This window comes from Sitophilus oryzae, unplaced genomic scaffold (genome assembly GCF_002938485.1).
Source record: "Sitophilus oryzae breed Bouriz unplaced genomic scaffold, Soryzae_2.0 scaffold_813_pilon_pilon, whole genome shotgun sequence".
Classification (NCBI taxonomy): Eukaryota; Metazoa; Arthropoda; class Insecta; order Coleoptera; family Curculionidae; genus Sitophilus; species Sitophilus oryzae.
In genome coordinates this window covers 2,299,329-2,315,655 of record NW_022147432.1, presented here as the reverse complement: position 1 = coordinate 2,315,655, position 16,327 = coordinate 2,299,329, and the positions used below count along the sequence as shown (strand labels likewise).

The 16,327-nt window shown below is 32.9% G+C and overlaps 2 protein-coding genes across 3 annotated transcripts; one reads left to right on the top strand and one right to left on the bottom strand.

The window, feature by feature from the left end:
• Positions 1 to 26: 26 nt before the first annotated feature.
• Positions 27 to 10,612, bottom strand: LOC115889421 (protein DEK-like). Its single transcript, XM_030909409.1, has 11 exons — positions 10,589 to 10,612; positions 10,028 to 10,433; positions 9,824 to 9,975; positions 9,534 to 9,767; positions 9,259 to 9,427; positions 9,065 to 9,130; positions 5,654 to 5,835; positions 4,344 to 4,468; positions 4,141 to 4,264; positions 801 to 953; positions 27 to 738 (listed from the first exon to the last, which is right to left on the bottom strand). The coding sequence occupies exons 1-11, from the start codon at positions 10,610 to 10,612 to the stop codon at positions 724 to 726; spliced, it is 1,650 nt and encodes a 549-aa protein (XP_030765269.1). The 3' UTR covers positions 27 to 723.
• A 595-nt stretch (positions 10,613 to 11,207) lies between these two features.
• LOC115889356 (eukaryotic translation initiation factor 2 subunit 1) lies at positions 11,208 to 12,891 on the top strand. 2 transcript variants are annotated; one of them, XM_030909338.1, is made up of 5 exons: positions 11,208 to 11,395; positions 11,502 to 11,977; positions 12,028 to 12,260; positions 12,322 to 12,437; positions 12,501 to 12,891. In XM_030909338.1, exons 2-5 carry the CDS (start codon positions 11,508 to 11,510, stop codon positions 12,681 to 12,683), a joined length of 1,002 nt encoding a protein of 333 aa, XP_030765198.1. In that variant the 5' UTR covers positions 11,208 to 11,395; positions 11,502 to 11,507; the 3' UTR covers positions 12,684 to 12,891. The 2 variants fall into 2 exon arrangements, with proteins under 2 accessions (XP_030765198.1, XP_030765199.1); XM_030909339.1 differs by having other exon boundaries at positions 11,218 to 11,395; positions 11,461 to 11,977.
• The last annotated feature ends 3,436 nt before the right edge of the window (positions 12,892 to 16,327 follow it).

Here is a 16,327-nt window from a genome sequence, read left to right as displayed (position 1 = left end):
TTTTAATAAATAAAGCACAAAATTACATAATAAAAGTTGTATTTTAAAACTAATACAATTGAATTACAGTGAGTCTAAGACTATAGCGCATAAAGATTGAGACATCAAAGCTCTATTTTTAAGTAAACTGATATTTTTGTTTAAATAAGAAAGATATTAAAGAAAATACATCATTTTAGTATCCGAAATATTAAAATAGATCTATCAGATTTTATTTGTGAGTCAGATTCTTATCAAAAATATACACAGCAAAGAAAACTAGATATTTTGATAAATTATCTTTAAAATCTAACACAATATACACTATACATTTATTTTATATTATGGGCAACTTAATTGATATATAATTCAGCGTAAAATATATCAATTCAGTGTTTACCCAACAAACTAAGTGAATATTATAATTAAGGTAAAAGAAAAATTTAAACTCGCAAATATAAAAACAAATAATATAAACTACTTTTATATCTATGATATTCATCAACAAAATACAATAAGAGTGTGCTAGATTTCAAGATTGATTTTTTTTTAATTTGGGACAATGTTTAGTACCATCTAGAGTAGTCCCTACATAAATTAAACATATTATAACGTTAAATTACTATTATATAGGATATTTGTTGCAAATCCGGTAAAACAGTGAAATGAAAAATCGGATTTTGTACTCAAACATACAGCAAAGATGACGAACAACGGTACTGAAAATGCTGTAAATCCAGTAGCTCACGTTGATATTAACTGAAAAAAAGAAAAAGAGAAATAATTTATGCAAGATAATTTTCGACGGAACACTGGCTTACAGATTTGACTGTTGCTTTGATAAACTTTTTTCTAGCGGTTAAGTCAAAGTTGGGATAATTATCATACACTCTCTGACAAACAGTCTTCATCGTTATTTCTTCCAGATTGGCGCCTTCCAAAATACTCTTTATGAAGGTTTTAATTTCATCATCCTAAAAAATTAGATAAAAAAACTGTCAACAATCAGTTAAACCAGGTTTATACAACACAGTCATAATTATAATAGTTAAAACAATCATTTCAAATAAAAATGATTTATAAATCACAATAATCATATGAACTCATAGACTTAAAAATAAAATATAGACTACACTATTTACATTTCAACGCGGACAAACAACCTTTTTTGTACACATGTTTACTTCTGGGTACAGTCGACCGAGCCTTCCTCATCCAGCCTATGTTGTCACGTCTTTAATATTATCAATATTTTTTTTCTTGTTATACACATTTATTGAGATATTAATACTACAGTTTAATAAAGTAGGTTTTAATATTCCATAGATGTATTAAATAGTCCTTATACTACTAAATTATAAGTCGGATACTGTTTAATAAGGATAAGTTCTTTAAAATATGACAACACCGATTAGAGGCGAGGGAGCCTATTCATTCATTTATTACCTTGTAGTACGTGTCGCACGTGTGCACGGTAAAGCTTTGTTGCCGCTATCTCCCCGGCTGTATTAACGCATTTTCTTAGCTTGTAGTCCTTAAGTGTTTATTTTATTGACTTTTTCTGTTCAAAAACTATAAAATATGGTTCGCCAGTGCCAAATTTGCAAGAAATTTGACTTAAATAATCCATTTAAGTCTTGAAACGACTTTTGACCGGTAGGCAGTTCTCAATTTACCCATTGGGAGTCAGTGGCGTTGTTGTAGAAAGGCGCTTATTTAGATAATATTTTAGTAAAATGTAAAATCTGAATTTTTTCTCTTACATTACATTATTTACTTACTTACATTGTAACAAAATCATAATTATAACCCTGTTAATAATTAATAATGTTTTTATTAAAAATATATTCCGGTTTATTCTAAAATTATCTTCAGAATCTAAAATAACATACAAGAATTTTAAAATGATATTACATTATAAAACAATATTTTTTAATATACCGGGTCGTCTCAAAAGTGGCTCACCCCCTATAACTTTTTTATTTTTTCAGATAAAAAAAAAACAGATTTGTATGTTAGTAGGTGTATGACATAAATTAGGATTTATTGACGTATTCAATTGTTTTTGGTCTCTTCCTGTTTCACCGAAATTATTACATCTTTTGATTTTTAAAGGCACACTCGGTATATTGCTACTTTATTCGATAAAAAATGACACTATGAATAGAATGACATATCATATGTCAACTTTTGACATTGTCGCTTAAAAATATATCCTATTTTAAATGTCAATCCAGGGTGCCATGGTGTTGTTAAAAACACTAAGTTTTAATCAAGGAGCCTTGGAAAAATAGTTTTCATCGTCTAACAGGTTTCGTGTCTTGTCTAGGCCGGTTAAAAGATGTACAAATCGTATTTTTAATCATACATATGTCAATATTTTCAAATGGAACAAGGGTGACTCATTAGCATATTTGGAAAAAGCATTTTTTATGAATATATTGATACCACACACTTGGTATTTCGAGTCAAATTGTCGTTATGAACCGCGTGTTACAATTACAATTAAACCATATGCGAAAATGTCAAAAGTTGACATATTATATGTCATTCTATTCAGAGTGTCATTTTCTATCGAATAAAGTAGAAATATACCGAGAGTGCCGTTTAAAATTAAAAGTTATAGTCATTTCCGGTGAAACAGGAAGTGACCAAAACAATTGAATGCGTCAATCAATCCTAATTTATGTCATATACTAACATGCTAAATCTTGTTTTTTTATTTGAAAATATAAAAAATTATGGGGATGAGCCACTTTTGGGACGCACCCGGTATAATAAAGACAGTACCGAGTTAAATAAATGTAGTATTCATTTTATCCACTTCCTATCATCTTCCTTGCTTTAATGGAACAGATTTATGTTTTCTCTAATTTACATAAGACATCACTTAACCAGAAAAAACATTACAACAATCATATTTTTTTTTCTCTCCCTGTCGCCGACTCTATTATATCTGTGGAATAGATCCTGTTTTGATTAATATTAGGGGTTGTAAATGTTTGACTAAAATTAATAATTTATTATTAATTTCAAAAATTACATAATTTCGATTATAAAATTTCTTCTATAACGTGTATTTTATTATTTTTATCCTTTTTGGACTCTAAGACGTTTTTTCTAAAACTTTTATTTAAAAAACCTGTCCTAAATCTTAATAAAATATAAAAATGTTTAAATACGATATATTTTTAATTTAATTATAGCTTCATTAAAATAAAAAAATTACCCGGCTATGAGACGGAGAGTTCAGGTGTACTTGAGAAACGAAAGACAGTGTTGTGTTTCTCGGCAGAGTCGTCAGGGAACGACCGTTACGACAGAGACAACCTATCTATCGCTCGTGTCGCACTCGTTATAACCTAAAACAATAACACAACAATAACAAGATATTGTCTGACCGCATGTTCCAGCTATTTATGAATGAGATGCTCAGTCTATATTTTATTTTAAGTCTATGTATGAACTACTCTAGTAACTTTCAAGTTGGTAAATTTTAGCTTTTATGATTAATGTTTAACAAAAATTGAACATCTTATTAAAAAAAAATTAGTAATAAAATTTAAACAAAAATACACTTTTAAAATAATGACATGTTAAAAAATAAGAAAACTGGAAACTGTATTTTCATTCAAAGTTATGATTAAAAGTACGTTTTATAAACGCATATTAAAATTATTGTGACTGTGCTTATGATTATGATTAAAATTGTGATAATGATATAATAATAATAGCTCCCGTATATAGCGGTTAACGCCTTGGAAGTAGCAAGGTACAGCTTACCATACTAGAGCCGTTCGGTATACAAGGAAGGTAATGTGGCTAGCATTACGCTTCAACCGCCTATTATTACCTCAGGATTGTGAATCCCAAGTACTCATTTAAGGCTGAGTCGACCTAGGCACCCAAACTATTTTTATTTTAATAAAAATAGTCGGCTGATGAAATGCCGGGTGTGGGATTCGAACCCACTACCTTGAGATTGGTAGACGAGAGCCTGTACCTCTACGCCACCGGGGTGATTATGATTATGACAATATAACCCGCTTATAACAGCTTTACTTAATTTAAAAAAAGTAAAAAGTCAGATTAAATAAAGTTGAGAACAAATCTACTTACAAAAAATTAATTTTCTGATATGTTAAATTTTTCTAAACTTACTGTAGGAGGTTCGGAGCTCTTAGCCTTCTTCTTTACTAATGGTTCGTCTTCTGAAGAACTCTCTTCTTCCATTTTTTCATCTTCCTCTTCTTCAGATTCGGATACGTTTTTGGGTTTGCGGCCCCTGTATGTGGGAAAATTTTACGAAATATATTTTAAAAATTCCTTTAGAGCAAAATAGAAAATTTGACAATGACACTGACCTGCCTCTTCGTGCTGGCGTGGATGTTGCTGATTTTGCTGGCCTGCCTCTACCTCTGCCCCTACCTGCTTTAGCTTTGCTATTAACCTTTGTTATGGACTTTCGTCTCTTAGTTTTGGGTTCATCCTAACAAAAAAATTATTGTATTGATGCAAAATCAGTTTTACAGTTAATGTATTGAGGCGCAAAAAATCAACAATAAAATTAAAGTTGAAAAGTGTCGTCTACACATGCGTATTTTAGTAAAATATGCTTCACACAATTTGTGAGTACATTTACTGGCTTTTTATTGACTAAATTAGGCAACGTGTTAAAAAGCTTAAATTCTTTATAGTGTATTAATTTTTTATAGTGTATTTATTTTTATAGTGTATTATTATTATTTATCCTATTAATCCCTTGGCATACTTGTTTTACTAGTGACAAGGTCTCTTTCAATCTTCTAAGGTTATCAAAAAACCACCATACCTTATTTGATTCATTTTTTAAAAGTTGTAAGTTAACCTACTACCCTTGATTGAAAGAATTGGAAAGATACGCAACCTAATGGGCGAATTTGTGACAAGGCTGATTTGATTTCCCCTTATGTCTCAAGTGCTGTAGAGTGGAGACACAATCCTTCTTCAGCCAACGCATAAAGAAAACACTTATTTTTTCTAATTTGGCCAGCCAAGGCATATCAAAGACGGTGTGGAACTGAAAGCGACAGTGTTGCCATATTAAATGACAAAAATACCTTTGGAAGAAAAATCCTTGTTTATGTATTGAATATGTTGTATGATGGAAAGTCATTTAGTTGGTTTGGAAATGACGATTTTTGGCATTTACCATAATATTTTACATATGAGATAACAGCGATCCTCATTTCCAAGTCAACTCTGATGCCGTTCTTTGTTTCAACATTTAATATTATAATAAATTGTTTAATGATAGAAAATCCCTATTATTAACTTACTGTACCCAAAATCCGTAAATCTACGGATTTATCAGTAGTCCTGGCAACACTGTCCTCGGCATCCACTCACTCTATAGACTGAAAGCAGAACTACAGTACCGTATTATTTATCCGCTGGGTTGTAAACGATAAACAAAATCTCCAACAGGCTGACAATAACGCCAACTACATCACGGATAGGTTTACTGCCACGAAATCGCCCATAAGGTTGCACATCTTATTTCTTCAATGAAGGCTACTATAGTCTATTCAAGAAGACAGTGATTTTTATCGGTCAAATTTTGTAAGCGATCTGCCGAAATCGTATCTACCATTGTTGGACAAACTTTATATCTTTATACTGTGTTATATCTTACGTCGCTTTCGTCAGATGTTCCTTCAGTCAAACTGGCTTCGTCTTCCTCAGAAGAGCCTTTTTTGGCGCGGCCCCTTTTTCTTTTAGCCACGTTGCGCGGTTTCTCGTCGCTGCCATCCGAAGCGTCGTCTGGCTTGAACTCTTCGTCGCTAGATGTTTCGTCTTTCAGATTTGCCCGCTTTCCTACAAAAAAAAATGATACCTGAATTATGCCACAATCTGGTTCTAAATTAGTAATATAGAATAAGAATATACAGAGGTTGGTTTGTTATACATCTGGCGTCTCAGTAATCCAGTTCTGATGTACTAATAACTATCTACTAATTTTTATATTTCATTGATTTTACATCAATATACCAATTTTCAGACATCTAGACACTAATTTTGTATACAATGAAACTATTTCATGGAAACAGGACTAAGGATACACCCTGTATACTAGAAACAGGATGACATTCAATGTTTAATAGCTTACACAATGTCAGAGATGCAGTTAATTCAAAACACCAGTATTAACATTAAAAATTAAAATCAGAAAGTATGCACATCCTTAGAATAGAATGCCTAATGTCGGGTCCAGACCAAGGCGACAAAAAGTAAACACGATTTTGAGACAAAACAAAACAAACTGACAAGACAAACTGACTTCTGGCAAGACAAACTGACTTCTGGCAAGACAAACTTGAGACAAATTGTCCACACCGCAATGACAAAAGTACAAGGAAGTCAAAAGTTTAGTTGTTGCAAATGAGTTTTATTAACCATGTGTGATTTCACTGGTCTCCTACTGTTGGCAGCACACGCCATCCACACTGCGCCGACAACTTGTCGCAAAATATACGAACAAAACATAGACACTTTGATCTTTACCGACTCGAGACGGTACCTTGAAAAGTCTCCGAATTTTGAAACAAAACAAAAATAAGACAAAAATGTTGTAGAAATGCATTGAATTTGTCACAACTTTGTCGTAAAACATGAATGTTTCTGACTTGTCACTGTTTTGTCTGCTTGGTCTGGACCTGGCATAAGGTTGGAGATATACAGAAAGAGCAAAACAGTTTTAGCCAAAAAGGGTTTTGGCTAAAACTGTTATGTGAGCTTCATTGCAAATTAAATGGGTTAATCATATATACTGGCGCCTCAAAAGTTGGTCACCCCTATAACTTTTTTACGCCCGGGCTACTCAGAACGGTTCTGAAAGGAGCTGTGCGCGATATCCTGGTGCCTTCATATGGCGCGGAACAGTTCTGAACTTTATGACTCAATTGAATGAAGTGAGAGTATCGCGTTCTTGAACAGTTAGAGCTGCACAACTGCGTGAATAGAGGACAGTAACTAATATACCAAATCTCTTTTTTATCTGAAAAAAATAAAGAAGTTATAAGGCTGAGCCACTTTTGATACGCACCCGGTATATTAGACTATATCGCTAGTCAGGAACAAAAGTTGAAGACAATTTTTTGAGACAGAGCGATGGAGCTATACAAAAACCGACATAAGTCGGTCAATTTGTACAATACAATATACACAATACAAGTACAACAGTGTTATAGTTTTCTGTATTTCTATCTACTATGTAAATAGTAGATCAATTTAGCGTCTGATTGTTCACGCCTTTACTTATAAATTTAATGAAAATTATATATTTATTTATTTATAAATCTATGACATATTTAAACAAAAACAAGAAACGGATAGATATATCTATATATATATAATATATATATATATATATATATATATATATATATATATATATATATATATATATATATATATATATATATATATATATATATATATATATATATATATATATATATATATATTATATTATATTATTAATATTTAGAGTTTAAGATAATGCGCGGACAGGTGACGATGACAGCGTTCAGCGATGAAGTAGACGAATCAAATCGTTTTATTTGGAGCGTGCGCATAAAAATCGTGTTGGACCAAAAGGATAGACTTATGCAAGATTGATATTCCTGTTTCATTTTTTTTACTTCACTTTCCACTCATTGAGTAAATGCGGTATATTATTGCGGTAGGTAGTATTAACAGTATATATTCTAATATGTATATATGGGGTCACTCCCATCAGTCGCAAGGTAAGATAGGTTTACGCTTCTTTAGTAACAATCAGACTGATGGACGTCCATTATTAGATCGTAGCATTTATATTAAAACATTTTAGTCACGACCTGTTATGTATCTGCTGCTATGCAATATTCAATTGTAAATATTTGACTTCTATTCATAATGTTTTTGTAAAACATACTAATTAATTACCTAAATTACAACTAAAAATGTTTTAACATATAGGATCTATCTCTAGACGACGATCTATCACTCGACGTCGATCAGTCTGACTGACTAAATGAGCCTAAACCTGTCTTAAACCTCACGAATGATCAGTGTGAGTTAGCCCATTTAATTTGCATTGAGGCATCACATAAAAACAGATTAAGTCAAAAACGTTTTTGAGTAAAACTGTTTTGCTCTTTCTGTGTGCGTCCAACTTAAAAGTGATATAAAAACAATAATTGCATGTCAGTGTACATCAAGCATTGAATAAAAAGAATAAGGAGTATATCAACAAAAATTGGAGATCCAGTACTTTTGCTTGGAGTCTTTACTCCCAATATGGTTCACTAAAATTCCAGTTTATCAGTGGCATACAATTTTTTAACGTTTTAAAATTAAAATAGGGTCCACTTAATAATATTGACTATGTTTTGCGATAAATCAGTAAATGTTAATAATTAAAATATATATTTTCTATAAAAATAAGTAAAATAGTAACCAAAACAACAAAAATATAAATACTGGAAAAACTAAGTTTGTAAAATTCCATTACTTTTCAATTATAAAAAACATGGAAAATAAACACAAAAATACCACTGAACTCACAAAAAATCAAATTTGACATGAAATGTAAAAAAATCAACAAAGTTGACCAAATAGGATGTAAAAATGTTAACTATGACATCAATTTGGTAGTTTTCGTATGAATATAAAAATAATTTTTGACACTGCCTAATTTTTTAGTCTTTTTATTCAATATCCTGTAAATAAAAAAATCTTAAATTGATTATATTGAGGTGTGCATGCAAAAAATAAGTATTCAGATCTTAAAAAAATCAAAATACATCCACCAAACTAAATAAGTTTTTCCTAAAAAAGTTCATATTTACTGATTATAGACAAGCATTCGATGAGACAGCTACCAAGCACATAATATATGAAAATATTCAAAATTATTACTTATATAACACCTTAAGTCACCAGTATATTCTAAAGCCAGATTAAAATATCCATGGTGATCTAAGTTACCATATAGAAATATGAAGGGGTACCAAGCAAAATGGCAAGCATAAAATTACGAAGAATTACACTTTGGTAATACCTTTATCTCTTCTAGCTCGAGAAGCATGTCTCTCATCACTGGAATAGTCATCATGCGACGAATACCCTACAGATAAAGTTTGTATTAAACCTAAAATATAAAGCTCACATTTGTTAAGAAAATTAACCAGACTGCTTCCCCTTGGTAACTACAAAAACGTTTAAAAACACAGGACACAATCTTTGGTATATTACCTCTGTTATTGGCCCTAACTGCTGAAGCTCTTTTTGGCCTTCCACCACCGACAGGTTTACCAGAATCCTTCGGTTCCAGTAAAAAGTCTAGTATCCTTTCTGTTATATCGTCTTTGTTCCCCTTCTTTTCCAAATCCAACATCTCACATAAACTCTTCAAAGATTTTACCTAAATTTTTATACAGGTATAAGTTTTAAATATAAGAAAAACCAACTTTTTAGTACCAATCAGACCTAAATACTGTATTCTATTCTAAAGAAACAAACAAACTAACCTCTAATTTTTTACATGCATCAACTTTTTTCTTGTAGTCATCAGAGTCCTTTTTAAAAACAAAACCATTAAATTTTTTTATGTTTTTCTTCAGTAAGCTAGTCTTCCCTTCAGTTTTAAACAGGATTCTGTGAAGAATCTTCAGATCTTCATTTTTAAAACGCACTATAGATGCTTCAATTCTAGGTATCTCACCAAGAGCGGTACCAGATCCCTCGTCTATTTCTAATTTACCCTAAAATATATAAATTACAATAACATAGATATATGTATAGAATACTCAGGACTAACTGAATCTTTATCATTAGCTTTAAAATCTTCTTCAAACCGCTGGACATTTTTTCTTTCTCTTTTTCCTGATGTTTCCAATGGCTGATCTAACAGTGGTACTGCTTTCTTACCATTACTACTCTTTTCATCTTTATCAGAACCTTCATCGTCTTCTAGAATATAAAAAAAATAATAAACTACAGATAAAGATACCCAACTTTTTACCATCAATAACATCTTCTTCTTCCTCTTCTGTTTTTTCACTCGCAGCACTAACTTTTTCATCCTCTTCTTTTTCAACATCTGCCTTATCATTTGGTTCAGACGATTTGGTCTCTATTTTCGGATCTTCTGATTTTTCTTCTTCCTCATTGACAGGTTCTACATTATTTTCCTGAATTGTTTTATCCTCAACAGTTTCTTCATCAGATGTATCATTTACATCTTTCTTTTTATCAATTTTATCTGGTTTATGATCCGATTCTCCCTCGGTGCTCTCCTCCTTTGATTTTTCAGCTGGAGCATCTGCATCTACATTATTTTCTTCTGTTTCGGCGGATTTTATTTCCTTGGTATCAAGGGAGTCCTGAGAAGAATCTGTGTGATTTTCAGTAGCACTCCTGTCATTTACCTAAAATAACAAAGAATGCGGTTTAACATAGAATATTCAAAAAAAAAAATTAGGGAGTTGTATTTATCCTTAGATTAAGTATTTATCTTTCTGCAGGGGGTGGAAAAACAATGGCCCCTCAATTTTGAGCTCCCTGTAACTAAAAATCGACATACTAAATTTTGCTGATTAAAATTCATTACTGATAATTTATCAGTGAATTTTCCAAAAAATACAAGTATTTTTCTCGCCGAACGCTAGTTTCAGAGGAAAATACTTTTTCCCGCTTTTTCAAGTATCAACACACGCCATATTGGATTGAGGAAAAACAAACATGGTCAATTTTCGGCATAAAGTAACCGATCTGAACCAAATAAAAAGCAATTCCATTTTTCGAGGTAATGTTAGTTAATGTGCATAGGAAATAAAATGAATAAAGATTTTTCGGAGCAATTAACCTATAATACTACATTTTTAATTTATAGGTTAATTGCTCCGAAAAATCGCTGCTACTTGTCACAGTGCTTTTATTGGAGCAGTCGCAGAGCGTAGCAGCTCCACAAAAATCGCAGACTGGCCCACCTCTAGAGGATGGAGCCATAGACCATAGAAAAACTAAATGAGACGCGTCTTAACTAAATGCCATAGCGGCCATAGCCATAGACATAAGAAATTACCTAAAAATCACCGTAGCCAAAGATTCCGTAGCGTAGAATCACCAGAGAATCACATACTTTTAAAATATTTATTTTGAGATTGTTGGCAACAGTGTTCCACTTGATGCTACAGTTGTACCAACCTAACAGCATCATTTACATCTATCGCGGCGTTAAATTTGGTTAAATTCGCTAAAAATTTCTCACGTTGACAATTTATTCTTTTACTTTTAAACCGGTGGTTGTCAAGATCCAATTTTGGATTTTGTTTTTCTCAGATTTCACCAGATAATTAATTACCATTAGATATAGAAAACATATATAAAGGCACGTATAAGAAAATAAGACTTAGGTTTACTTATTTTTTAATTAGCTAGTCTCTCGTTTGTTAGGTTTGTAACCTCACCATAACCTAAAAACGAACATATTTTAGGTAAAAATGCCCCTTTCGTGTCGATTTTATAAAGAAAAATATCCAGAAGTGGATTCTGTAGTCATGGTTAACGTCAGATCCATAGCTGAAATGGGTGCCTATGTGCACCTCTTAGAATACAAAAACATTGAGGGTATGATTTTACTCTCCGAATTATCTAGAAGACGTATTAGATCTATTAATAAACTTATAAGAGTCGGAAAAACAGAGCCTGTCGTAGTTATAAGGGTAGATAAAGAAAAGGGATATATAGATTTATCTAAAAGAAGAGTAAGTGCAGAAGACTTAGAGAAATGTACAGAGAGATATTCAAAAGCAAAGGCAGTTAACTCAATTCTTAGACATGTAGCTGAACTATTAAAATATGAATCAGATGGACAACTGGAAGAGCTTTATGAGAAGACTGCCTGGTATTTCGAAGAGAAGTATAAGAAGAATAAGGCTTCAGCTTATGATTATTTTAAACAAGCTGTATCGTGAGTTTGACATTCTTTTAAATCTTCATTATTTAATGTTTTTTTTTCAGTGACCCTAGTATTTTAGCTGAATGTGACCTAGATGACAAAACAAAAGAAGTTCTTCTCAGCAATATCAAGCGTAAACTAACTTCTCAAGCTGTAAAAATTAGAGCAGACATTGAATGTGCTTGCTATGGCTATGAAGGCATCGATGCAGTCAAAACTGCTTTGAAAACAGGCCTTTCTCTATCAACTGAGGAGTTGCCTATCAAAATTAATTTAATAGCACCTCCATTATATGGTATTAGAATTTAACATTTGGTGTTTAGTCACCTTTATTGTATTAAAATATTATTTTCTAGTCATGACAACTTCGACACCAGAAAAACAAGATGGCTTGAGAATACTTAATGAAGCTATTGAAGTTATCAAGCAAAAAATTACAGAATTAGGAGGTGTCTTTACGATACAGATGTCTGTAAGTACACATGTTTAAATAATCTCCGAAAAAGAAAAGTATTTTACAACAGTATTTTTTTAGCCGAAAGTGGTGACTGCTACAGATGAAGCCGACTTGGCAAAACAAATGGAAAGAGCAGAAATGGAGAATACAGAAGTCGCTGGCGATGATGATGAAGAGGACGATGAAGGACAAGTGTACAGCGAAGGCGAAGAGGCAAAAGAAAATGGTGGTGATGGAGGCAACACCGATGAAGAAGATTAGATCAAGAACAGCAAAGACAAAGAAAGTTTAAAACTAGGCAATTTTAAAGATTTTTTTTTCTGTTTTTACGTATCTGATTGTTATCTATAATAGTAATAACTCGTGTAACAAGATAAGTATTTATATATCTTAATACTTTTATATTTTTCGAAATAAGAATAATATGGTGGTAACGTGTTTTAGAAGAATAAAATCTATATATATGACGTTCGCAATATTCTATTTATACTATTATACCTACAGCTGATTTATATCCCAATCCGTCATAATGCCTCCTGTAATGCATGAGTTATCCCAAGTACCTATATAAATTTGGGTCATGGCTTCCAGTCATACCACTCTTAGAGAAAAATCAATATAAAAAATAATGGTCGTAGAATAAAAATTAATGGTAGTAGTCCAGGAACCCTGAGTGTACCAGGGAAAATTAAAGATTTGTCTGAAAAAAATTCAAAAGTAATATATGATGAACAGACAGGAATTTCCCAGAGCCTATTCTTCTTATAAGAAACAATATTAATTATACATAAGTTTCAGAATTTACAACCTGAGATCTTGTTCCAATCATAGTTCAACTTAATATGGAGGATTGTAGCAAAAATATCGTGACTGCCTCTGCATACTTTCCGGCTGATGAGACACGGCCACTAGAAGTAGATACAGCAACTCGTAGTTGTAGCCAACAGCGACTACCTCTATTATTGGGATGTGACTCCAATACACACAATGAGGTATGGGAAAGAACTAACACTAGAGGTGAGTGTTTACTTGATTTCCTCTTACCTAGGGTTTCCTACGCTACGTCCGGATTTACCCGGACATGTCCGGATTTCTAGAGTGTCCGGGACGGTCCGGCCCGGATTTGGAAACGCGTCCGGGGAACTTCCGCAAAAACAATTTAACAAATATTTTACAGTTACAGTTGAATTAATTTCTTAATTACTTTGTTGAATATTTATGTGTCTACGATGCTACAGCTTACTTAACCGACGCATGTTCGAAAGTACCCATTTCTATAATTTGGCGCTCAAATTTTTCGCTTTTGGTGTACTCCTAGAAAGTGAATGTTTTTTTTGATTTATATTTTGTTGATTCCGGGGCTATTGTATGGATCGATAATATTAGTTGTTCATGCAACGGCAATCGGTGGCTGGTTACACAGCTTTGCAAAACCGTTTCTCAAAACTTTCGTATGAAACTGTTTCGCGAAACAAGGTGAGCCGCTCGTTTTTTCGAAACAATTACAAATTTCTCTTGGGTTGTCCGTTGTCCTTATCAGATAAATAAAAATATGTATAGGAGGCGATCAATTTAGAATGTAATGATTGGGTATGTAATAACCTTGTCTATATACCGCATGATCGAGAAAAAACGGCGTCAACGATGGCTATGAAATGAAGATCGTTGTCATTTTACTTAGTCATTTTATATTTAAATTTATATGGGAAATGTCATCGATCGTCATTTCCCAGCCAACTGGAAGCCATTTTTTTTCGATCATACGGTATTTATAATAGTAATAATTAATGATAAATTTAACCTAATGAATTTGAAAACAATAAGTTACACAGTGACAAAATTGGATTTTTCATTTCATTTATTCCCTAAAACTTTTCTATTTAACATTTTTTCAAAAAATAGATATTGAACTTTATATACTCTATCGTTGGTTCACCCTGTATATGCACACGTTGCGGCAACAGGGAAGGCGGAACCGGGGTAAGTACGCCTCTACACAAAGCTAGACTAGTTCTAGTAATTCTAGATGCTCGCAACAGCTTAAAAATTACTATAAAATATATGGTGCAATATTACATTTTACGAATAATGTTAAAATTATTAAGATATAAAAAAGTATATAATAATGCCTAAATGTAAGCGTGGGGTTACGGAAGAAATGCTTTAGTTCATAAATAAATTTATAGTTTATTTTTTGAGATGTCCGGATTTTGTCTGGATTTCAGAGTTCACTTGTCCGGATTTCTGAGTTCACTTGTCCGGAATTTCCAAAAGCCTTTATGGAAACCCTACTACTCTTACCATACAAGCTTGAAGTTCTCAATGTAGGGAACGCCCCCACATTCTCGACAAAAACGCGGGCGGAAATATTAGATTTAACAATTGGGAGTGCTAACACGAAACTTTGTTGTCACATCTTCGGGAGGTACCTTTCACGAGTCACTTTTTTGAGTCTTTTCTTTTCATTCTCAATATGCACTTGTTTTGCGTTGTTACGTTGTAAGATAAAATATAGTTACCGGAGTCTCGCACGGAGACGACACGTTAGCGCTTAAAGGTTAAGAATATTTCCAGCAAAGCCACGAAGGCTCTTATGATATGCAGAAGATAGGCGGGAAATAGATGGGTCTGCTCCTCTAACATTTTGCGCTGGCTGTACCATACCGTGATAGTAAGTATCCCATGATTACTTACTGAGCAGTTATTGCTTGGGACAAAACTAAAGCAACATACATCTGCATCATGGGAGCCATGAGAACCTGCCTAACAGCAGCAATGTAGGCCATTCTAGACCTAACACCACTGCACACACATTGTCATTGGTAGATAACAATGATTAGAATGGTCATTGACAGAAATAGTGCTGGAAGAATTATCAGCTCAGGAGTTTGGAACACCCTCAAAAGGAAAATTCCACTCCCCCAACTCCCAGTAAATGATATACCAAGAACGTAGAACTTTGAGAAACGCCTCTCTGTAGTATTGAGCAATAAAAAGAATTGGAAGGAAGAAACGCTTCCTCAGCAACTAAAATACCATAACGTGGTATACCGATACCGATGCTTCCAAAACCAAAGCAGGAATAGGGATATTTGGGCTGAAAATTAAATACTCCCAACCAATATGGGCACCTATCCCAACATCCTTCAGACAGAAATCTACGCTATCGAAAAATGCTTACAACTTATCTAAGATTATATAGGAATTATCGGAAACAAGAAATAGCCATCTTAACCGATAGCAGCCTTAAAAGCGATCAACTCAGTAACAATCAATTCGAAGTTGGTCAAAGAATGCCTAGCGAAGCTGAACAAATTAGGCTAAGAAAATAAAGTAATAACGATCATACTACAATAAAATACGGTATAGAAAAAGGTATTGAAAAAGCAAATGATCTTGCTAGAAAAGGAGGAAACACTCCGCTAACTAGACCAGAAGACCTCCTCAATGGACATCTCAGTAGAGCGAACCTAAGAAACAACGGAAAATGCAGATTTTGTAGGGAAAAAGGGGAAACACCAGAACACCTCATCACTGAGCGTGACGAGATGCCAACCATCCGTGCGATAAACTTTTGAAACTTGAAACTTTTTTTTTTAAATTCCCCATTTTTACTTATATCCCAAATAGATAACATTATCTGGATTTATATCCAGGTAATATCTAAGTTAATCTGTGACTAATGGTAAAGATAAATCTTGTTTTTAAAGGTCCATTTTATAACTAGCCTTTTTATTCTTACTACAAATAAATGTAGAGTAAAAGGTTCTATAACTGTGTATTTTTTCAAGTTTCTTCGTACTCTTCGTAGAATGCATGTGTAGAATGTTGAATGTGCGAAGAGGGGGGGGGGTAATCACCGCGACCTTAAAGATCTCTTGGGTCAAGTTTTTAAGTATAACTGT